Here is a 24,483-nt window from a genome sequence, read left to right as displayed (position 1 = left end):
TGGGGTTGGGGCCCTCGAGTCTGGGTGGCCCCACGTACGTGGACCAGGCAGCCATCTTCACCCTGTGCCTCAGGGGAGAAAACAGACACCCAGAGAAGCGGAGCCATCAGACTCGTCTCCACAAGGGGCCCACAACACATCTAGGGAATAGTCCTCGGGGCCAGGGACCCTGCTCCCCCAAATGCTCACATGCAGTCAACATGTCCTGAGCCTGCGCCAAGCCCAAATGACAACAATGTGAGCTCAGGGCCGTGTCAGGGGGGATGTCTTAGCTAAAGCTTGAAGAATGAGTCTGACTTTGCCAGGCAGAAGTGGGGAGGCAGTTCCAGGCAGATGAAATAGCATTTACAAGGTGCACGAAAATCCCACCACATCCAAGAAGCCGCCGAGCATCCAGTGAGACTGACAGAGGCCAGATGGGAGAGGTGAGAAGGTGACCCCAAGGGCTGGGGAGGTGGCAGGGAAGTTCCCCGGGGTCTGTTGAGCCGGGCTGCAGAGTCCAGAATCTCTAAGGTGCAGGGGTCGGGGTCGGGGCCAGGTCAGGGAGTGTTTTAGAAACTGGCTGGGGCTGTTGTGTGGAGGATGGAGCGGATGAGCAGAGGAGAGGTGGGAAGGCAGGATGGGCTGCTGTGGCCGTCAGGAAAGCTGGGGTGGATGAAAGGCACAGAGGGAACTTTCTGCAGGGCTGCCTCCAGGGTAAGAGACTCAGAGAACAGAACAAGACAGTCCAGGGGCTTGAATCCATCCCCCCTGACCCTGTAGGGTGGGGCTGTGAGTGGAGGAACAGACCCCAAAGCCAGGGGCTGTGGGATAAGGGCATTATTTTTCATGAGACACTACAGAAGAGGGCTTACAAAGACCGAAGCAGTGATAGCAGAAGTAGTAATAAATGGTCACTTCCCTTCCAACAACCTTTTTCTCAAGGCCAGACAGGCCTGCTCTGCCCAGAACAATTCATTTTGGCTCTGAACCCTCAGGAGGCAGGTGGAAAGGTACACGGGCACAGAGAACAAGTGGTGGCTGGGAAAAGCAGGTCCTCTGGATGGGGCCAGGTTGTGTGGCCAGAGGGTGAGGGGCCCAAGGGACAAGGTTGAGACTCCATAGAGTCTTGGGTGGTCCCTAGTTGGAGGCTCTGTTCCAGAAATCACTACTGCCATCCCAGCAGCTGGCTACGGCCACTACCATTCCAAACCTCCAGCTGACAGGGCCCCTCGGCCAGCCATAAACATGGTGACAGAGGTAGCCCAGGTACTAGACCAAGAGAGGCCTAAGTTCTCTCTCAAGTGTCAGTTGAGAGAGATAGCAGGTATGTGACCAGGACAGTCACAAGCTCCTGGAGAGGTTGAGATTCCTCAGCCATAAACTAGGGGCACCAATCCCCCTAAATGCCCAGAGCCAAAGGCCAGGTGCACCACAGCACCAACACACCCAATTATCATGTGGTCACCACCTCTACCTGAGACTCTAGGCCCGTTATTCAGCCTCAGTTTCTCCGTCTCAACCCCCAGTCCTCTGAGTCTCATGGTCACAGGCTCCTGCACTGGACAGCAGTGGGACACATCTGTCCCCAGGGAGGGACTTCAGGGCACCCACCTCTACCCCATGCCTGTGCTCAAGCCAGCCCAGGCACTGGGTCTCCTTGGGCCCTTGGAAATGCTCAGGAGGTGCCCAGGCCTCTGGTGCTCACTCCCAACAGAGGACCACCAAGTCAGAGCAGATTGCTGAGACCCATGGGTGGCCAGGTCCAAGCAGTAGAAGAGCGGAGAAGGCCTTGGAGCTCTCTGGGTGCCTCCAACCAGCCCCAGCACTCTGACACATCAGCTGGTGGAGCCTGGGGCTCAGGACATGGATTCCCGGACCAGTCCCAAACAGGGTGCTCCCCTGACCAAAATCACAACCACCTCAGACAGGACCAGAAGGGAAGGACATCACACTCCATCCAACAAATTAGTCACGTCTGTACTATGTTGTTTTAAGGTGGGGGACAAAACCAACACAGATTTAAAACAAATTTAAAAAACAACTAAAAGTTAATTTTAAAATAGTTTAACAAAAAGTTCTTTTCATCGGGGCACAGAGAAGACAAGAAGCTTAGCCCCCACCTCCTGGCGGAGCCTAGAGAGAAGGCCTCACTCCCTACTGTCCAACCAGGCTCCCTCAGCCCAGGCCAGGCCACTGTTGCAGGAGACCACACCACAGAGACAACTGGGTCTGAAGCCCCATTGCAAGGTAGGCAAAATGAGGCAGCCCAGTGCAGAAAACTACCAAGTCACAGGCAACTCACAAGCACGTCTGTTAGCCCCCTTCCTCCCCTCTGTCTCCTTCAACACCTGGTAGGAGAGCCCAGGAGCCCTGGGACAGCATACAGCATACACCTGAGGGCCCCCGACTCAGGGTGCTCCACCCACTTCTGAACATATTGAGGGCCAGACCCAGGCAGCAGCTGGGCCGACCCACCCCAGCCTCCTCCTCAAGGAGGCAGTGAGGCAATGGCAGTGAGCCAGTCACATCTCTATGCATTCCCAGCTCTGCCTCTCAGCTGTGTGCCTTTAGGCAAGTCACACCCTCCTGTGAGCCGCAGTTCCCCATCTGCAGGGTCCAGGGTCCTGGAGAAGAGAGCGCAGTGACTGGCATACTGGGGCCTCAGTAACCACAATCAGGCCCCTCCCTCTGACAATGGACTTGGTGATGTTGAGTCAAGTCAGCTTAGCCACCTGCTTCCCCACCAGCCAGCATAGATACCAGTTAAGGGAGGAGCCACTAAGGCAGGAGGATGAGGTCGAGGAACAAGAACCTTTAAATAAGTCCCCAAAAGCCCCAGTGTGGCCCCTCCCTGGGGGAGTTCTTTGGGGGCGTCCATGTCTGGTCCCTGGACTGGGACGGTTCATGAGACTGCTCAGCTGCTGGTCAGGGCAGGCTGGCTAGGGTACTCTCCCAGAGGGGATAGGAGGAGGGGACCCACAGGTCCTGTACCTGCTGCTTGGGGCTGAGCTCAACCGCTTTGCTCTCTTTTCCAACCAGTCTTCCAGATGGCCCTCAGGGAGCTCGACGACATCTAGTGGCCACTCCCTGGCCCGCCTCTCTTCTGTGGGGATAGGAAGAGAGAGGCAAGTGAGGGGCACATCCACCCGCTCCTGAACCCCACCCTCCCACAAAGCAGTCAGAACCTCCTGAGGAGTGCAGCACAGGCTGCACTGTCCCCACCATGCTGCCACCTTCCTAGGCTTGCTCCTCTGGGCCTCACTCTGCTTCCTCATCAAGTGGAGATAAAACACGGGCTGCCTCCCAAGCTTTTTGCAGCTGGACACAGGATAAAGTATGTAGAGAGCCTGTCCTCAGAAGGGGCCCAGACCCGGGATCAGGGAGGCAACGTGGGCTGCAGAACAGGGCAAAGCTGGGTTTGAATCTTGGCTCTGCCCCTTGCGGGTCTCTCTGACCCTGGGCAGGGGAAGGCGCCTCAGTTTTCCTGGTTTTTCTTTTTATAAAATGTCCTGTAAGAACCTTTGCTCACCGAATTAAAATTGAGCCAATGGTTCAAACAAGCTGGGTGTGAGAAGGGTCAGGGTCTCTGGGAGGACTTGGGATGAGGCCTGGCGCTGGAGGAAAACAATCCTACTCATGGACCAACGAGGGGGCCCAAGGCCTGGGCTAGCACTGCACACGCTTCATCTCACTTCGCCTCTACACCTAGACACATTTAAAAGGTCAGGACACTGCCTCCAAGAGGGTTAGTCATGTGCCAAGGTCACAGGGCACTCGTCGGTTCCCAGCCCCCTGGGGCTTCTCCCATCCGGGTCTCCACCAGGCATCATCTCCAGCTCCAGGCCCACTGGCCTATGCTTTCCTTGCCACGGGCCAACTGTTCCCCGAGAGCCTAGGCCAGTGAAGAGCTGGAGATACCACCACTGCCAGGACTCGCTGGCGAGGCCGATGGGGCCTCACTTCTGCCCTGGGAAAGCTCCTGGAAACCCTGTGTTTGTGCCAGGGCTGTGGCCACAGTGCCATCAGCTCCCCAGGGCAGGGCCCGCAGAGTATGACTGATCAGAGGGGAGTGGAGTCCCACTGGGAACGAGGGCAAAGGCCAGGCTGCCTCGGACACTCACTGGCTGCCCTGAAGCTTCCTGGACAGATGGAAGAGTGAGCAGCAGCACCCAAGGAGACTAGAGTTGGCCTCTAACCTGCTGGGGGCTCACGTGAGGGCCTTCTGCCCTACGCTAGCTTCAGTTTCTCTATCTGTTCAGTGGGGGCTTCATCAGAAGATCGAAATAGACCATCTCAGTGGAAATGTCCTTGTTCTCTAACTGGAGAAGTGACAAGTGAATTTCTCAAAGACAGATGTGGCAATTTCCAGGGGAAGCTACACTTGTTCTTCCCTGGAGCCACCGGGCCTGAGAATTCTGAGGGTGGGGAAGGTGTCGTCTTTATCCCTTTGTCCCCAGGATGAGGTAGGGGATCTGGTGCTGAGTAAGGGCTGGAGACAGGTGCTGCCTGATGGAAGGAAGGGGGGATGATACACACAAATGAGCACCCAGCAGGGTCCAGATGAGGCTGAGGCACTCCCGTCAGGGCTCCAGGACAGGAAGCCCCATACGTCACTTTAGACCCAGCAGGAACACAAATGGGAGTTCCCCTGTTCTTTTTCCACTCATGCCTGGGGCGGTTTGGAGGCAGTTCCTGACCTCCACCCCATCACCTAGGCAGCTCTCAGCTTATCCCACAAGGTGTCCACAAAAGAGGAGGAGGTGGGGAGACACTGGGCAGCTTCCTGGGCCTCAGATCTGGCATCCCCCCAGCAGACTGCCCCCCCTCCAACCCAGGGACCCCGCCAAAACACACCCTCCACCTGGATACTCAGCTCTTGCAGATCTCTCTCTGACATGTGGGAAAATCTGCAGTTGGAGCCAAAGTCACACTGGCCTGCAACAGAAGACAGGGAAGACAGAGTTACTCACGGCTTTGAAGAGCTCCCTCCAAGGGCTGAGGGGCCATCAGAGTTTTAGGTGTGAGGCTTTAGAGTCTATAGAGTAGCAACTCCACCTCCAGAGAAAAACTTGGAATCTCTTTGGCCCCGCCCACACAAGCAGCCAGAACAAGCCTGTTGGGAATCAAATCCTGAAGCCTTCTGTGATTGGGCTGCACAAGCCTCTGCAGGCTTTCTACTGTCACCACTGCCCTGGCCCCGAACCCCTGTTCCCCAGCCTCAACAAATCATGGGTGGGCCCCTGAAAGAGTCATGCTTTCTTTCCCCAATCCAGGCCACTGTACATGCTGTGCCCTCTGCTTGGTGCCCACCTGCCCATCTGGCTTGCAGGAGCGGCTGGAATGCTCGCCAGAAAGGCTTTAATGGTAGCTTTGCCAAGGAGGTACCAAAGCCCAGTGTGGCTTTCCAAATCTTAACCAGCAGACCAAAATGTGTCTCAAAATAACAGGAGACTGGAGGTCTCTTAAGCCAGCATAACCTACCAGTGGCATTTTCACATCAAGGTGAAGTCTGTGGGGGAAGGCCCTGATCTGCAGGCCTAGTGACCATCCTAGGGGTCGCACTGTCTCCTGAGGGGAGTGTGGCCATACACCTGGCTTCCTTAGGCTGATAGCAGTACCTCTCCCCAGTGCTACATACCATGTTAATCACCATGGTTCCCCTCCTTGCCTTGGCTGCTAGGAAGCTCAGGGCCAAATCCTCAGAAAATATACAGAAACTCAAAGCAAGCATGGAGGAAACTAATCATTCTCTGGGCTCTGTCTTATTTTTCCTACCTTTATTTTCATTTGCACTTGGTTCCTTTGTTTACTGAGGGCTTTTTTTGTTTGTTTGATCTCTTTGTTTTTTTTTTTATTTAAAAAAAAAAATTTTTTTTTTCAATGTTTATTTATTTTTGGGACAGAGAGAGACAGAGCATGAACGGGGGAGGGGCAGAGAGAGAGGAAACACAGAATCGGAAACAGGCTCCAGGCTCTGAGCCATCAGCCCAGAGCCTGACGCGGGGCTCGAACTCCCGGACCGCGAGATCGTGACCTGGCTAAAGTCGGACGCTTAACCGACTGCGCCACCCAGGCGCCCCTGTTTGATCTCTTTGAACTATATGTATCTTTATTAGCTGGGTATTGAGCAGTCAAATCAACACTTAGCACCCTTGGTTCTAATTCTGAACCTTCTCCTCAGACCTGTTACCATCTGTCTCCAGGCCTGCCTGCTGGGAGGGTGGGAGCAGGGGGTTGGACTCCCAGACTAACTTAATCAGCCAATCTATCACACCCATCAGTGTCTCCTAGATTTACTCGCAATCTCCCGGCACTTGCTTGTTCTGAGTGGGCCGATAAAATCACATTCTATGTCTGAAGTGCTGAAGACTAGGCCCTGGAAGTCCTAAGGCACAACCCCTGGGAAGGTCTCAACTGACCAGCTGGCTGATGCACTGAGACCACAAAATGGGTTTAGGATAGTGGCTGGGGAAGGGGAGAGGCTCCGCAGAGGTCCAAGCAGGCCAGACAGGGCATGCTGGTCCCTGGAGGGACCTGAACTGAGTAGGACACTTTACCTGTCAGCAGAAACTTCCTACACGGCCGCTTGTTCTGTTCATCTAGCAAGATGGCAGCTGCATCTGCGAGGAGAGAGGAGCCGGGTTCAGACTTCAGTTGTACAGAGGCACCAAGATCAGAAAAGGAAACAGTTCCCATCGACAGAGGAGTGTAGAAAGAGACAACCACAGTGGGGGATGACCACAGGTGGGGATGCTGGGCAGAAGCATCTGAGCTTCAGGTGACCTCAACCCCTCCTAGACCCAGCCAAAGGCAAGAACCAAGTTTTAGGTCTGAGGTTCTGGCTTTGACCAAACAATGGAATCACCTGGGCAGTTTAGTTTAGTTTTTTTAAAATCCTGGTACCCTACACTGTCCATACTGTCTTTGTAACTTCCTGTGAATCTACAAGAATAGAAAACTAAAAAAATTCCTGGTGTCCAGGTAGCCCACCAGTAAGCCCCGGGGCTCAGGCATCCCTCCACAGCCACGCTGCAGCAGGTCACTCTCTGCTCCTTGTTATACCTGAGACCTGCGGGCTCTCAGAGCCAGACCAGCTGCCAGCCTCAAAGGGACTTCACAGCAATCTTTCTGGATATGAACCTTAACCCTGGTTTCCTCCAACTTTTCCCCCTTTATTTTTATCATATATTTATGGTTTAAGTTTCGTGTGCTTCTTTGTAGGTAAGGAACCAATCGGTCAAAATCTGTGAGTAAGACAGGAAGATGCCCTGACTCAGAGGCCCTGATGTTGCCCTGGAGGCCTGGGCTGGGCACTTTCCCTGTTGGTGTCTTTTCTAGAGGCTGCTGGAGTAAAGGAAAGACCAATGGGTTTCCGAGTCCAGAGGCAAGCTGCTTAATCTCCCCAAGTCTCTGTTTCCTCATATGCAAAATGGGAGGAAAATTCTCCCCTGTAGGGCTGCTGTGAAAATTGAATAAAGTAATGGATGCAGAGCACTTGGCAGAGGTGGCCGATGATTCCCAACCCTCATGGCACATTAGAATTGCCAGGAATGTGGGGCTGGAAGTGGCTTCGGCATCACACTCCCCAGGTGACACTAACATTCAGCCAGGGCTCAGAACCTCTGTCATGGACGCTCAACAAACGGTGGCAGTTCTTCTTTCATGTCCTCCTCACAAACCCACTGCATAGTGCTACCATCCCCATTTTGCAGAGGGAAAAACTGAAGTTCAAACGGGGGAAAGGGCACACAGTCAGGAAGTGGCAGTGCCCGGTTTAACCCTGGCATGTGACTCTAAGGCCCCTGCCCTTTCCCATGTGATCTCCTGGTGGCTGGGTAAGGGCCAACTCAGATAGGAGCTTCTCCCTTCCTCTTCCTGAGGGCAAGGCAGCTGGTAGGGGTGGGCCTCTGGGGTCAGGAGTTGGTTATCAAAGGACTCACTCCAGGGGTGGCCTGGCAGAGTGGTCTGGGTGGGGCCAGCAGGATAGAGGGTGTCTATCTGTCAGCACTGGGCCTGTCAGACTCAGCTCACCCGGCTGATGTGAACATTGCCTGGTCCTGCCCCCATGTCCCAGAGGTAGGACAGCTGAGCCTGAGTGGGGGGTCTGAGCCTGCATCTTAGCCAGGGCGCCCTGGCTGGGAGACTCACTGTGGGAGAAAAGTTCCAGGCTGCCCAGTCTCTGGCTGGTGGTTCTTGACCCCAGCCACATGGGAGAATCATCAGGCAGCTTTTAAAATATGTGGATCCTGGGGTGCCTGGGTGGCTCAGTCGGTTAAGTGTCCAACTTCAGCTCAGGTCATGATCTCGCCATTCGTGGGTTTAAGCCCGGCATTGGGCTCTGTGCTGACAGCTCAGAGCCTGAAGCCTGCTTCGGGTTCTGCGTCTCCCCCTCTCTCTGCCCCTCCACTACTCGCAGTCTGTCTGTCTGTCTCTCTCAAAAATAAATAAACATTAAAAATACACAGATCCCAGGGCGCATGGGTGGCTCAGTTGGTAAAGAGTCCAACTCCTGACTTCAGCGTAGGTCATGATCTTGCAGTCTGTGAGATCGAGCCCAACAGGGCTCTGCACTGTCAGAGCCTGGTATTCTCTCTTTCCCTCTCTCTCTGCCTCTCCCCTGAGCACACGGTCTCTTTTCCTCTCTCTCAAAATAAATAAATAAACAACTTTAAAAAGTTTCTTCCGAGGCGCCTGGGTGGTTCAGTTTGTCCAACTTTGCCTCAGGTCATGATCTCATGGTTCGTGAGTTCGAGCCCCACATCAGGCTCGCTGCTGTCAGCACGGAGCCTGCTTCAGATTCTCTTCCCCCTTTCTCTCTGCCCCTCCCCTGCTCGTGTTCTCTCTCTCTCTCTCTTTCTCTCTTTCTTTCTCTTTCTCAAAAATAAACATTAAAAAAAAAGTTTCTTCTCTGGGGCACCTGCGTGGCCCAGTCAGTGAAGTGTCTAACTTCTACTCAAGTTATGATCTCGCAGTTCTTGAATTCAAGCCTCACGTTGGGCGTGCTGCTGTCAGCACAGAACCTGCTTAGGATCCTCTGTCCCCCTCTCTCTGTCTCTCCCCTGCTTGTACTCTCTCAAAAATAAATAAAACATTAAAAAAATAAAATTCTTCTTAAAATAAAATAAATAATCCTGAGGCCCATCCTTCTCAGGTTCTGCTTTAACTCATCTGAGTGGGAGAGCATGAAAATTGTTAAAAGCTCCTTGGTGACCCTGAAGGGCACCCAGGGCTGAGAACCCTAGCCCAGGGCCCGCATAAAGAAGGCATGCTCCTCCACCCAGCATTCAAGGCTCCTTGTGATCTGACCCCCTTGGTCCTTCTTGCTTCATCTCCCAAAATTAACAGCCACCTTGGTGCCTGGTGTTTGTTTGCTCGTTCACTAAGATATTCATCTAACAAACATTTACCGAGCTGGTCCTGTGCGCCAGGCGCCATGCCAGGATGGGGATTTAGTGGACAGTAAGTCAGACCTGCTCCTCCCTTCCAGTTCAACAGTCACACTAAGCCGTGGGGGACATAAACGGGAGCAGCCAGCATTCAGCCAAATGACCTCACCTTGCCTAGCGGGTGGGGAGGGCATCCCTGAGGACGCTCTGCCTGAGTTGAGTTCTGGGATGGAAGGGCTAGGCTGAGGGCAGGACAATAGCAGGAAAGACATGCCCACAGACAGGACAGTACCTGCAATGGCCAGGGTGGCTGGAGCTTGGAGGGAGAGGTGGGCAGGGCATGGAGGCCTGCACAAGACAGGGGTTCTGCCCAGAACACACTGCTGTAACTGGGAGTGAGGCTGCTTAGGAGAGGGGTCCTGTCTTATTAACCTGGAAGTCTTCAGAGCCTGCCTCGGAGAGAACATGCTAAGTGTTCACTGAGCACTGTCTGAATAGATGAGTCCAGGAGATAAAGGGCCTGAGGCCAATCCTTTTGTGGTCCCATAAACATTGTTCCTACTGAGTGAACCCTTCCAGGCCACACAGTCATGTATGAAATGTACTGAGTCCCTGTCACATCCCTGGGAGGTGGGTACTGTTGTTAGGGCCGTTTTACACATGGCAGCTTTAGGGCCACACTGGGAGTGACACCTTGGGACTGACAGCCAGTCAGCTTAGCTCCAGGACTCATATTTGTCCTGGCCATGGCAGAAGGATGGTTAGCCCCTCTGGGGGATTAGGGGACTTGTCTAAGGCCATGGAGCTGGGAGCTAAGTGAATGTTGAGTCCTAGCCCAGGCTGGGGCGTCACGTGCCTCCCCAAAGTCTGTGCTGTGCAGTTTGCTCAGGTAAGCGGGAGCCCTGGGGAAGCCCCTTCAAGTGGAAAGAGCTCATGGGCCAACTTGTGGACCCCGGGGTGAGTAATCCACCACTCTGGATCTTGAAATCAACACCTTTAAGTGGGGACCCCCACCACGCAGCCTCCCTTGCAGAGCTGTTCAAGGGACAGAATGTGCCTGGGGATGAGAGAAGACACTAGGAATACAGGACTCCTGCGAAGGGGCTTATGATACCCACTCTTTCATCTTTCCTTTATGTAATACAATAGCCTCTGCCAATCAGCCCTAGACCCAAAGTCCCACCTGTTCCCAGCTAAGAATCTGGGGCTAAGAGGAAACACCAAGGTAATCTTGAAGCCTGGCTCCATGCCAGATAGCAGTCCCCACTGGATTTGGAGCACAGGGATCCTTTGCCTGACACCAGAGTCAGAGGCCTCCCAGGCACCCAGGAGACACCTCTGGCGCTGATTTCCCCTCCGCCCCCACTCCCAGCCCCTTGCGACCTCAGCCATGCCTGGCCTGCTGAGCAGCCTGGCCACCCTCTCTCACCCAAGCCTCTGAGCCTCAGCTTCCTCATCTGAAATGAGAGTCTGAGAGATCTGAAAATAATGTGCCAAGGCCCCACCTCAAACCTGCCTCTGAGGATGGGGTCAGGTGACCAGTGTTTTTTTATTCAAGGTCTCCAGGTGATCCTAACTTGAAGGGTGGAGATCTGCCTTAGAGGATTACTGATAAAGCAAATGACAAACCACAAATGGCACCTGGCATGCAGTAGGCACTCCATAAATGCTCACTCCCTTCTTGTAAATTCTGAGTCTCAGACCAGGAAACCTTGTCTCCACTTCTCCCTTCTCAGCTGCTGAGACTCATCTCCTTCCCTCTGCTCTGGGAATCCTGCTCCCCAAATAATGAAGCATCAGCCCTGCCCCAGCTCATTCTAGAAGCTCCTGGCCCACCTCCACCCCACTGCCAAGCTCCCTGTCTGTTCTGATGACAGTAGAGCAGCAGCAGCAGCTTCCCTGAAGTGAGCACCTTGAAGGTGCCAGGCCCTGTGCTAGGTGCTTATGGCCTGAGCTCATTTGCTTTGGTAGCACCTGCTCTAAGAAGCCTTTCCCGGAAAAGCCCTGGCTCCGGCAGCCGATTATTCATCCAGTCAGCCAGTCATTCAACAGCTATTTACTGCACCCCACGCAGCAGACAGTCATCATTGTCAACTGTAGGCCTGGTCATGTTGGCCACTGCCTGGTGCCCTTCAAAGGCTGCCCTCCACCTTTGCCCTAGGACAAACCACCCTTCCTACTGTGGCCTCCACAGGCCGGCACAATCTGGTCCCTGCCCTGTCACCAGCCTCAGTCCCTACCACCCTCCTCTACCCCTGTGTTTAGCCATATCCCCTCTTCTCTGCACCAAGAGCACCTGGTGCTTTGCTCTTGGCCACCTGCTTCTGCATGCCCTCTGCCCAAAATGGTGTGGCTTTGTGGCTGGCTTTTCCCTATCTTTCCAGCCGTTGGCTCAAACATCACCTCCTTGAAACAGCCTCCTTCCTGGCCACAGTATCCCCAGAGGCTGGCAGACTGGAGCCCTCAGTCAAGATTACTGGGGGAAGGAGCTCACATTCCAGACTGCCCCTTGGAGGGCCCATCTGCCCCTAGGGGCCCAACCTCCTCTCTTTTGCCATTCAAAGAGCCAACCTAGGCTGTGGAGACTGTCACTGGCACACGGTACTTCCTTGTCTGACAACCGGAAAGATCTGAGAGCTGGCCTCCATTGGCCCAGCTGCCCGGTCAGTTGCCACTCACCTCGAAACATGTCATACCAGACCTTCTTGGCCTTGAGGTGCTGTAGCCCATTCAGGTGCTTCTTGCGGTTGTGGAGGTTGTCCTGGAAGGAGCGGTTGCAGTAGTCACAGAAGTAATGCTTCCCCATGGCCACCTCCGCCAGATACTGCCTGGGAAGCCACAAAGCACTCAGTCAGGAGTATGGAGGAAACGCCACACACTAAGGCCCAAAGTGCACCACACCAAACCAGCACTCCCTGAGGGCCAGTGTGAGGAAGGCTCTATATACACAAACCCTCATGTTCAACCCCAGGACAGCCCATGAGGAACCACACAGGCCAATCATTACTGTAATGATTACTGATTACGGGTTGAGAAGGCCTCATTTCAGAGGGATCTTTTAAGAAATCTGATGCCCAGGCCAGGGACAGTGGAACCTCAGCGCGGGGAGAGGGGGAGACCCAGGCATCAGGCACGTTTGTAAAACTCCCCAGGGAGTTCTCATATGCAGCTGCGTGGGAGAACCACACCTTATACCCTCTGGCCACTGCCCCTGCCCCTACTCCACTCTGACTTCCTCTCTCCCCTCTCCTCCAATCTGGCCACATCAGCCTCATCTCTGCTCCTCCCCTCCCACACTCCAGGCACTCCGCCACCTCTCGCATTTGCACCTGCTGGTCCCTCTGCCTGGATGCTCTTCCTCAGATTCCTTCCTTGCTCACTTGATTTCTTCAACCTTCACTCTAATACTGTCTTCTCAGTAATCTCCTGTGACAGCTTTATTTAAAATTGCAGAACACTCTACTTAGCTTTCCCCATTCCCTGCTTCATTTTTATCACCTTTGAAGTAATAAGTTACTTGTTATGTTTATTATCTTTTTCTCCCAACAGAAATATAAATCCAGGCGGGCAGGGATATCTTTGTTTTGTTCACTGCTGAGCCCCAGTACCCAAAGTGGTGCACAGTACAGAGTAGGCAACCAATAGTTGAGGAATAAGTGGATTAATTCCCATATTCCTTATGGGACAACTGAGGTTCAGAGAAAGGAAGTGATCTGTCCAAGGTCACACAGCTGGTAAGCAGAAGGTGAAGCCAAGTGCCCTAAAATCCCACTGCTGGGTATCCTCACTTCCACAGCCAGCTCAAAGCTTACAGAAGCCAGAGAGCTCAGGCAGAAATGCAAACAGCTTCCCAAGAGATTAGCTAAACTCTCAGAGGGCAGGTCAATCAGAGAGGGACATGAGAATGTTTCAGCCTTAAGACTGAAGACCCCTCAGCCATAGTGACCACAGCTGCCACACCTGACCCGGGAGACCCACAGCCATAGGCAGGAGGCAAATCTATGAGGGTCAGGGCCAGCCCTTGGCCCTGGTCCCCCAGTTTGCTGCCGAAAGACCAGAGGATGAATGGGTCCACTCTGGGCTGTCAAGTGGGATCACAAAGGCTGAGCCCAGACCAGCCCCTTGCCCTTCAGGTCCTATAGTCAGATTTCTCATTTCCCAGAGCAGGTTCCTGAGTGCCAGAGGAAGAAGGAGAGTGACTTCCCCAAGCAGCCCACAGCCAACTCCCAGGACTTGGCAAATTAAAGATACAGCTGGGACCTGACCACAGGGCAGATGGATTGGGGGCATGTATCTTGGGAAGAAGAGAAGAGGGAGAGAGACAGAGACAAACAAGCCCCTGGACTGTCCAGGCAGCCAGGTGGGTCGATGGAGAAGGCTGTTCCTGCGGCTGACAGGGACAGCAGCCATTAAGTCAAGGGCTGTAATGGGATCAGGAACAGACAGTCATTCAAAATGAAAACGTATAAAACCTCTCTTCTCCTATTACGGCTGAGAAACCGCATCCCAGACACACGGACTTGATATATTAAATTTGGCAGCTCTAATACACCCCGTCTTGCCAATAAACTTATAGGAATTGGATTGAAATTGTAAGAGATGAACGTTTAACGGCCGAGTGCTTAACCAAGCCATTCACGAAGCTTGAAGCTCTGAGGAGCTGTTGGCTCTGGAGAGTAATGGGGTGGGGAGGTGTCCCTCCGGGAAACTGAGATGGAACGGTGGCTCTGCGGCAGACTTAGCTGGACAAAATCACGCAGGGCACTGAGAAGCCAGTCGTGTGACCTTGGACCTCTCTAGGCCTCTACTTTCACTGCAGGAATGTGAGGCAGGGGTCTGACAGGTTAGCTGATTGCTTGGGAGCAGGACACAGACGTTTGCTAATGCAAATGAATTGTTAATAAAAGAGTAATAGAAATACAAATGACACTAATAATGTCCAGCACTGAGCAAGTGCTCAATAAAAGTTACCTACTATTTGATTTATTGAGCACCTACCACGGGCTGGCACTAGGCTGAAAGCTTTATAATGCATCATCTCATTTAGTGCACAGGACAAACTGTAAGGTAGGATCCATTACACTTTTTCAGATGATGGCACTGAGGCTCCAAGAAGTGAAGTGACCTAGCCAAGGTCACAATACTGGAAAGCAGCCAAGCTGGGTTTATTTATTTTTTTAAAGTTTATTTATTTATTTTGAGAGACAGGCACACAAGTGAGGGAGGGGCAGAGAGAGAATCCCAAACAGGCTCTACACTGTCAGCGGAGCCCGACACGGGGCTCGAACTCACGAAACCATGAGATCATGACCTGAGCTAAAACCAAGAGTCGGACGCTTAATCACCTGAGCCACCCAGTAACCCCAAGCTGGGTTTAGAATCCAAGTAGGATGGATCTAGAGCCCACACTCCTAATCACTTAGAAAAGCCTCCTCCCCATAAAATCATACTACTGACAGCTCTCCTTTATTAATCATTCACTGTATCCCTGGGACCATATGGCCCCTTCAAAGTCTAAATGGTATGTATTATAATCACATTTGTGAAAGAGACGATTGAGGCTCAGAGAGGTGCTGTGGGGTGCCCCAGGTCACACTTCCGGGAAAGGCAGAACAGGTCTCACAGTGCCTGTACTTGCACCTGCTAGGAAAGCCTCCCTGAAGTCTAATGATGAGCCCCTCAGGAGTGGACTGTTTCTACGGGTATGTTCACATTTCCCCTTCTCTCCCACATGCACAAATCGTGGAGGAGAGCCACAGAGGCAGTGCTGTCCACCCATGCCTTCCTTCCCCTGCCCACCCTGCATCTGGCACAGAGGAAGTGCTTGGCTGTCCGGCACGGGTCAGTGGATCCTGCACTCTAGTCCCAGCTCTGCTAGGTGACAGAATTCACAGAATTAGAAAGCAGTGGCACCTGGATTTAAACCTGGATGTCTTGAGGCATCTAGACACCTAGAGGCAGACCAGCTCCAGGGGAGCCAGTGCTTCCCACCTACCTAACAAGCCTGTCCCCACGGAGGCAGAGGCCCTGTTCCTGGGCAGGAGCTGGGCTTCAGCAAGGTGACCTCGCCCAGGCATCAGCCAGGTGTGAACTTCTGGAGCTCCTGACCCAACTGTGTCCCTCTTTAGTACCTTGGAACACCTCGAAAAGGTGCAGGCACAGAATCCTCTAAACAGATACAGTGCCCTGCCAGAGCGTGTTTGGCAACTTGGCAAACAGAGCGTATTTCACTCCGACTCACCCCTCAGCCAGGTGTCCTTGCACAAGGCACAGCCTGCACCACCACACTTGGCAGCCCCGAGTGGGAGGTCAGGGAAGGGGGGTGGAGACAGCTGGCCACCTCTGATGGCGCCCAGACACCAGCATGGGGTGCTGACTAAGCTGGCCCTCTCCGCCGTGATTCATCCTCATCCTCTGAGGCTGGCACACTCGGCAGCATGAGAGCAGGGCCCTGCCTGCAGTACAAAACCATCCAGCTCTACCCCACAGGCTGTGCCACCGGCCCACTCTCAGGGACCAGGTCCATGTTTGCAACAGCATCTGCTGGCTCCCGGGGGCTTCACCAGGTGACAAGATGGCTCCTCATGGCCAAGGGGCAGCAGGCAAGGCTAGTGGGACAGCCCACAGGTGTGGGTTTGAATCCCAGCTCTGCCACTGATCAGCTAGGCGACCTCTAGAAAGTTACTTCATCTTCCTGCATATATCCTCAGCTATAAAATAGGGACCCCACTGCTACACTGGATTGACCAAGGCAGGAGTATATAAGGATGCCTACCATATAGTTAGCGCTCAAAGAATGGAGGCTGTGACTGCTGGTACTATGACCACCCCGGCGGCTCACTCCCTTGCTCTCCTGGTGAGCCTACCTTGACCACCAGATCGAAAACTGCAGCCAAAGTGGCAGCCGCAGGTACTTCCGCCCCCCCTTACAACTTGCTGTTTTCCGCAGCTCGTCTCCCCTCACATGCTGACTTACTGTCATGTGTGCCTGCCTCCCCACTAGAATACAGGCTCCCTGAGGGCAGAGAGTTCGGTCTGTCCTGCTGCACCCCAGCACCCGGAACAGGGCCTCGCACACACAATTGCTTGCAGAATGAGCCAAGGAGCAGCCTGCAGAATCCGAGGCCTATCACCCTCTGTTCACCTACAGTTCCCAGACCCTCTTCTCCTCAAGTTTGGATCTAGGGACCAGGACGAGGAGGGATACAGAAAAAGGTCACATTAGGTCCCCAAAACAGATCTTTCGCTGCCACCACTGCCCTCCCCGCAGGACTTCTGTCTCCAACAGAGAGCCCTGCTCTGCTGACTTAAAGCACACCTGGCCATCCTGTGGTGCCTGACTTCAGTCTTCTGGGCTCAAGGAAAAGATTACCTACTAGTGGAGACACTGTGGGCAGAGCGAAGAAAAGAGAATGGGGGTGGGATGGGGTGAGGGAAGATAGCATCACATTCCTGCATGCTAGGCACTTGGCTTTCATTCTCTTATTTCATGCTCAACAGATGACATCAAGGTGTCCATTTCACAGATGAGGACACACATTCAGAAATACTCCCAATTTGCTCTGAGCCAAGACTGGGAGAGACACTAATAACAATTTCTCATCAACCTGAGTGCTACGGGAGGGCCAGCGGCGCTGAGGACCCCCACACACCCTCTTGGGGAGACCTCACCATGACGCCGTGAAGCCATGTGCTGACACCCCATACCCAAGGCGTTGAGAGCCAGAGCCAGCAATCCCCCTGGGGTCTGGTGGAGCCCCGAACCCTCTCTCTTCCCAGCCCACTGCTCTGCTGTGAGGCTGTCATGGGGCAGACATTTGTGCTTCATTGATATTCTTGGTTTCTTTCATTGTGTGCGTCTCAGGTACAGAGCTGTCTTTGGCACAAGGCTAAAATAAGCCAACAGCTCGGCCGTAGCCAAGGGCTGGGATGCGCACTGTAATAATTATCTAGGACTTGTGCTCACCACATGCTGCCCTCAAGCTCACCTGTCATTTCTTCTAATTATGGCACCGCCAGACCCCAGGTAAACAATAAACAGCAGCCAGAGGACAGCTTTATCGCACGCCCACTAGGAGCACAGCAATGTCCCAGTGCCACATATGCCTGCCGTCTGGAGTCGATGGCATCAGAGCTGCCTGTGGGGGTGGCCCACAGACTACCCACTCAGAACCCAACTCCAACAGAAGTGCCAGGAAGATCCAGATGTCTTCCCTGATAGGAGCCCCATTATGTTAGGGGTCTCTCTCAGACCCCTCAGTGCTTAGTAGCAACCATACACCTCTCTTATCCTGACCTCGTTTATGTGTTCCACCCCCTGGGGTAAGGTGCATAAATCATCATACCTCCGGCACTATATGGCAGTGGTGGCCCCACCCACAACAATTTCTAACTTGGCAGGTCTGGGCCAGGACCAGGATCTAAGGCAGCTCTGATGTGTAGTCCACAGACCATGCTCAGAGAAATGCTGGTCTAAGGTAGATGATGGACTGAAGAACAGAGAGGGCGAGAGCTTGCCCAAAGTCACACAGACTACCCGTGCCAATCCTCACTCTAATCATTCAACCTAGATCTGAATCTCATCCCTGCCACTTCTAGGTTGTGAAACTTTCAGCAAACTACTCACTCTGGGCCTCATCCGGTTGATGGGAGTAATAATATGATTCTATAAGATTACTATGAGGATTAAATCATGGTTGCTAGGCGCTTAGCATAGTGCCTGGCATGTCAATGGTGCTCAATACACATTTGTAGATGTGGCAGCCAGCCTCGGTGGCCCCCATCTCCTGGGGTTTGCACTTTGTGTTGTTCACTCCCAATCTTATCAGGATTGGTCTGTGTCACTAAGAGAATAGACAAGATGGTATTTACTTCCAAAATCAGGTGTAAGACAATATGCCTTCCATCCTGGTGCCTCTTTCTCTGATCACTTACTCTGGGGGAAGCCAGCTGCCATATTGTGAACAACCCCCCCGCGGAGGCCCATGTGGTAAGGAACTAAGACCTTCTGCTGACAGCCATGTGAGTAAGCTTAGAAGTGGATCCTCCAGCCCAGTCAAGCCTTCAGATGAGTGCAGATAGCTTGACTGCCACTTCGTGGGAGCTCTGAGCCAGAACTACCCAGCTAAACCAGTCCCAAATTCTTTCTTTTTAAAATATGATTCCTTTTTTTTTTTTTAAGTAAGCTATATACCCCCAGTGTGGGCTTGAACTCACAACCCTGAGATCAAGAGTCACTTGCTCCTCCGAATGAATCAGCCAGCTGCACCTGCACTCCCAAATTCTTTTATTTAATAACTTTTTTTAAAGTTTATTCATTTATTCATTCTGAAGGGGAGACAGCAAGTGCAGGGGGAGAGGCAGAGAAAGAGAGAAGAGAGAGAGAATCCCAACAAGTTGTGCTGTCTAGTGCAGAGCTCGATGTGGGGCTCAAACCCACGAACTGCGAGACCATGACCTGAGCTGAAATCAAGAGTCAGATGCTTAACTGACTGAGCCACCCAGGCGCCCCCAAATTCTTGACCCTGAGAAACTAACTGTATGAGATATTTATTGTGTTAGGTTGCTAAGTTTTGGTGTAATCTGTTATGCAGCAATAGCTAACTAATACAGTGAAATAAACAAATGAAAAAACTAAATTACTTTAAAATATGTGAAGACCACAGGCATAAAGTGCGCCATGTCCCAAAATATCCTGAGTGGAGTCAAAGGAGCTAATCTCCTGACACAGGCATAACCCTCGAGTTCTCTGGTTCCCTTTTCTGCCATTTATTCACTAACCAAACATTTCTTCTCTGCCAGACTCAGGTTCACATCTCACAACACAGAGTCCCTGCTCTCACAAGACAGTGTACTGAGTACATGCTGGGATGGCCAACAGATGTGCCCCTAGTAACAGCAGTAGGTAAGAAGCGGTGTGCCAGAGGGCACCAAGGAGGGCACCTACATCCAACAGGTAATTCCTCCAAGCAAATGATCAGAGATGATCTCAAAGATCTAGGTACCAAAATGGCCACTGCAGTGTAGTTTGCCCTAAAAGTGAAATCTAAATGTCCAACAGTAAGAACAGCTGACAGTTCATTGCTTACTACGCGCATGTATGCTGCTCAGTTTCCCCGATAGGGAAACTGGGGGTTCAATGACATGATGCACAAAGCCTGTTATCCTCATCTTACCCTAAAAACAAAACAAAACAAAACAAAAAATGGACAGAGGGATCCCATAGCTGGCAACCATCAAGAGTAGGGTATGAGCCACATCTGTTCAATGCACTACCACACAGCCATTAAAAATCAAGTCAGAGGAAAAAAAACCAAGTCAAAGGAGACTATTCCCTCGCATGGACAAATGTTCACTCCATATAGCTAAATAAAAAATCACTCATTATCACAACAGTTTGTCCAATATGATACCATTTTTTTTACCTCTTACCCCAACACACACACACACACACACACACACACACACACACACACACACTCACACACACTAGAGCAGACACAAAATATTGTGGTTATATCTGGATAAAAGGATTATGTGCAGAATTTTTTTTCCTGCTTTGTGTTTTTCTATTTTTCTAAGTTTCTACATTTAGTGTGTATTGTTAAATTTTCTCAAAAAATTCCGTTTGAGTGTCCAACTCTTGATTTAGGCTAAGGTCATGCATGATCTCATGGTTCATGAGATGGAGTCCTGCATCAGGCAGGCTCTGTGCTAAGAGCAGGGGGTCTGCTTGGGATTCCTGGCCTCCCTCTCTCTCTCTCAAAAATAAATAAATAAGCATTAAAAAAAAAAAAAAAAAAAAAAGATCTACAGTAGATCTTACCCTCAGTCCCTGGCTGAAGGCTGAAGGCATTCTGATTCCAAGCAGACCTGGCCCAGCACAGGCTGGTTAAACCAGAATCTGGGCTCCAGGGAGCTGTAGGCTGGAGACACAGTTTCTCATCAGATAGTTACAGGTCCCAGGAGGCCAGAGCTTCCAAATAGGAAAGGTAAAAATAGTATGAATGAGGCTTCTGAACCAGAAACGCAGACTCAGAACTGCCTCTGCCTCCCTCTTCTTCTGCCCCCAGGCTGGTCCTGTCACGACCATCACTGCTGCCCAAGTCAGTTCTCACCTCCTAGTACCTGATCCAGCCTCTTCAGTTCACCCCACCCTGGGCAGCATCAGATCAACCCTCTTAAAAGGACTCCTGCTCAAGATTTTCCATGGCTCCAGGTGCAGAGCTTAATACAAATGAAGTCTCCTCTGTCAGATCTCCAGGATTTCGGACTCAGCAGATCTGGAGAGGGGCCCAGAAATCTGCATTTTATTTTTTTAATTTAAAAAAATTTTTTTTACATTTATTTATTTTTTGAGAGACATAGAGAGACAGAGCACAAGTTGGGGAGGGGCAGAGAAAGAGGAGACACAAAATCCGAAGCAGGCTCCAGTCTCTGAGCTGTCAGCACAGAGCCCGATGCGGGGCTTGAACTCACAAACTGTGAGATCATGGCCTGGGCCAAAGTCGGACGCTTAACTGACTGAGACACCCAGGCACCCCCAGAAATCTGCATTTTAATCAGCGAGTCTAGTACCCCCTAAGAAACAAAGCCTGGAAGGGGAGCACCTGGGTGGCTCAGTCGGTTGAGCATTTGATGACTCCTGATTTCAGCTCAGGTCATGATGTCAAAGTTCCTAAGATTGAGCCCCGCATTGGGATCCATGCTGACAGTGCGGAGCCTGCTTTGGATTTCTCTCTCTGCCCCCACCTCCCCCACCCCCTTCTCCCCTTATGTGCATATGTGCTCTCTCTCTCTCACTCTCTCTCTCTCTCTCTCAAAACAAACAAACAAAACTTAAAGAAAAAAAAGAAACAAAGCCTGGGGGAACAAGCTTCTCCAGCTCATGGACCTCTCTATTCCCTGCATTCCAAAGGCAGCCTCTGCTGGGGACAGTCACTCTGAGTAGACACAATCCCTGGATTCTTGTCCCAGTCAGTAATTGGTCTGATTATAAAAATAACCTCAGCTCACTAAAATGGTAAACCCAACATGATTGGAATGCTAAACACAATTCATTAGGATAGATAAAGCTGTTTTCTTACTAGCTAAGTATCCTGTCACGCTCCAGGTAAGTTTAGAATTTAAAATAGAGGTAGTAAAATAAATCAAACTCACTGTATAAAATAAATAAATAAATAAATAAATAAATAAATAAATAAATAAATAAAACAAATCAAACTCACTGTTCCTGACCTAGGTTTAGTAATAATCAGTGTATACTTGGTATTTAAAAGTATCTATAACATTGGGGCACCTGGGTGGCTTAGACCATTAAGAATTTGGACTCTTGATTTCAGCTTGGGTCATGATCTCACAGTTCATGGGTTGGAGCCCTGCATCAGGCTCTGTACTGACAGTCCAGAGCCTGCTTGGGATCCTCTCTTTCCTTCTCTCTCTGCCCGTCCCCTGCTCGCTTGTTCTCTCTCTCTCAAAATAAATAAAATAAACACTACAAAAAATTTTTTTAATAAAAAAAGTAAAAATATCTATAACATTGAAAAGAGCTAGACATGTTGAGTATATGACAGAAAAACATTGCAATTCCAACTTAACATACAGAAGTCAAGAATTGAGAAATATACTGGGGCACCTGGCCAGCTCAGTCATTGGCAGTGTGGAGTCTGCTTGGGATTCTCTCTCACTCCTCTCTCTCTCTCTCTCTGTGCCTCCCTGACTTGTGTGTGTGTGTGTGTGTGTGTGTGTGTGTGTGTGTGTCTCTCCCTCAAAAATAAATAAATAAATAAAACTTAAAAAAATAAAGAAGTTAAAATATATAGTTAGGTAATTGATATTAGATTTCTGATTTCAAATTGAGAGGTTAGCAATGGTTGGAAACACTGGCTGTATATTAGAATCAGCTGGAGTGCTGTGAAAGCTACTAAGGTGCCCCCCATATGTTAATTTCTTGTCAGACATGGCATCTGAATTTTTTTTTTTAGCTTCCCAGACTGAGAACCAGTGACATAAAAGAATCTAAGTCTGTTAAAAGTATTGAACTGTTTATAAGAACTTGAAATTCATTATGTTTGTAAGCTTAATTTATTAGATTTTCTGGTAATGTTTTGGAAATTCTTGGGAAATTATACTTGTTAGGCTATATATCTGAAGTACTCAAAGAGGAAATCAAACATATTAAATTTACAAGTGAAATAAATGTGTAAGGGAATGTAATTAAGCTGTTAAAAGGGCTGTTTGAAGGAATTTAAGGAATTCAGTTCAACTTGAGTTCAAACATCAAAGGAAAAGTGAAGGTCATTTTTCTTATTTTTCTATAGTTATGTATAAAATAATTTCTAAGTTGAAGTAAATGACTTAAAGAAAATTAAGTATTTCAAAACTGTTGCTCCAAAATGAGACTTAACTAAAAAGACAATAAAATAAAATTAAAGTAAATTAAATTAAAACAAGCCACACCTTAACTCCCTGTTGTCTTTCCTACCCATTCCACTTAAAATAATCCTTCCATCCCCTGAACTTCCCACCAGCCAGATTTGTTGTTAGCAAGACATAAGTACTCTTCCCTAGAAGCTTCACAACTTTCCACCCCAAGGAGCAACCAGGATGCTTTTCAAATAGAAAATAACCCTAATTAAGGTTAATTCATCATGCTGTGGAGCTTTTCACGTTTTTCTTCCCAATACCCAGTGAGGCATTCCTGTTACTTTTCCAAGTCAGAGGCAGACCCAGGCCTCTAATCCCTGGTTTTCAGTACCTCTGCTGATGCCGATGCTTAGGCCTCTCCTTTGAACTCAGATCCAAATCCCCTTTGGCCTCCTGGCATCTCCACTAAGGGGCAGCTCAAACCAAACACGGCCAAAGAGAATTTAAGGTCATCCTTGTGGATTTTAAGTTGTTGAGATCAAAATTTAAGAGATGTCATTCTCCATTCCTCTTTCCTGCAGCCCCTACATGCATCTGAAAGCTTGTTCTGTCTGTCCCACCTCCCAAAATACATCCCAGGTCTGATCATGACTCTAATCCATATCCCAAATTACCATCCTGTCCCAACTGACCCAACCCGGTAACTTCCCCTCTTCTGTGTGCTCTCCAAAGAGCAGCCAGAATGATGACATTAAAATGTAAATTGGATCAAGTCACATCCCAGCTTAAAACCCTTCAGTGGCTTCCTAGAGCAATTAGAAAGAGAAATAAGACTCCTTACTATGGGTTAGAAGGACACATATGAGCTGACCCAAGCCCACCTCTTCACAGTCCACCCTACTGCCTTCCCTCAAGTACTCCGGGACTGCCGCAGTCTCAAGTCCTTCGCACCAACCTTTTCCTGTTTGATGGGACTTCTATTCATTCAGGTCCCTGGTTAAGTGTCACCCTAGGCACCCTGGTTAAAATAGTACCACCAGACTCTCCTCAATCAACCTGTCTTTTGCTTTTTAAAGTATTACTTGTTTGTGGTTACCGCACCTCCCCATCTGTCCACACACAAGCCCTCCACGAGAGCAGGGACTTATTCACCCATTAAGTCCCCGGCACATGGCCTAGGGCAGCGCTCACAAAACATCAGTCGAAGGGCACTCCAAAGCCCCTGCTATTTCTATTCCCAAGAAGTAATCAGTGGTCTCCAGACCTCCCCTTTCCAGGCCAGGGTTCTACCGGCTTGAGGGGAACAGGAAGCCTATGCAGAACCGCCCCTTCCCCGGAGGCCGGGGAAAGGAATCCAAGCCGCAGGACCCAACTTTTGCCAAGGACTCCAACTCTAGGCCTAGACACGGGGCTAACAAAGGTGACAGGCTGAGATGAGCCAGGTACCTGGGCAGCGAAGCCCTCTGGCCCTTTTATTCACTCCCCATTCCGTTAAGTGGTGCGGCCCACTGCGGAGGGCAGGGACTTAGAAAGAAGAGCCCACGTCCTCCCGTGGAGTAAAGAAGACTTAAGACTCGCCCCTCGACGTACTGCCAAAGAGGGTACCTGGCTCCGCAGGGCCCGACGGCTCCGAGCTCCTCCTCCTCCTGTGACTTCGAGTCTCGAACTGCTTGCTGGGATTCGTAGTCCTTCCTTGAGTACCAGCCTGCCCTTCCCAGAAACCTTTGGGAATCATAGCTGAGACACCGCA

The 24,483-nt window shown here is 50.9% G+C and overlaps 1 protein-coding gene across 3 annotated transcripts in view; it reads right to left on the bottom strand.

Moving 5' to 3' along the window:
* ZMAT5 (zinc finger matrin-type 5) overlaps positions 1 to 24,483 on the bottom strand; it is a 27,224-nt gene extending 2,741 nt beyond the window's left edge. The window contains exons 1-5 of one of the 3 annotated variants that reach the window (XM_006938571.5): positions 24,339 to 24,483; positions 12,048 to 12,196; positions 6,540 to 6,602; positions 4,837 to 4,917; positions 2,974 to 3,085 (exon numbers count right to left, since the gene is read on the bottom strand). In XM_006938571.5, the coding sequence (XP_006938633.1) occupies positions 2,974 to 3,085; positions 4,837 to 4,917; positions 6,540 to 6,602; positions 12,048 to 12,174 (383 nt within the window). In that variant the 5' untranslated portion in view covers positions 12,175 to 12,196; positions 24,339 to 24,483. The other 2 variants (XM_019814812.3, XM_003994776.6) reach the window with 2 other exon arrangements.

The sequence above is a fragment of the Felis catus genome, chromosome D3 (genome assembly GCF_018350175.1).
Source record: "Felis catus isolate Fca126 chromosome D3, F.catus_Fca126_mat1.0, whole genome shotgun sequence".
Lineage (NCBI taxonomy): Eukaryota > Metazoa > Chordata > Mammalia > Carnivora > Felidae > Felis > Felis catus.
Note: the sequence above shows the minus strand (reverse complement) of the source record. Positions and strands in the feature narration are given on the sequence as shown.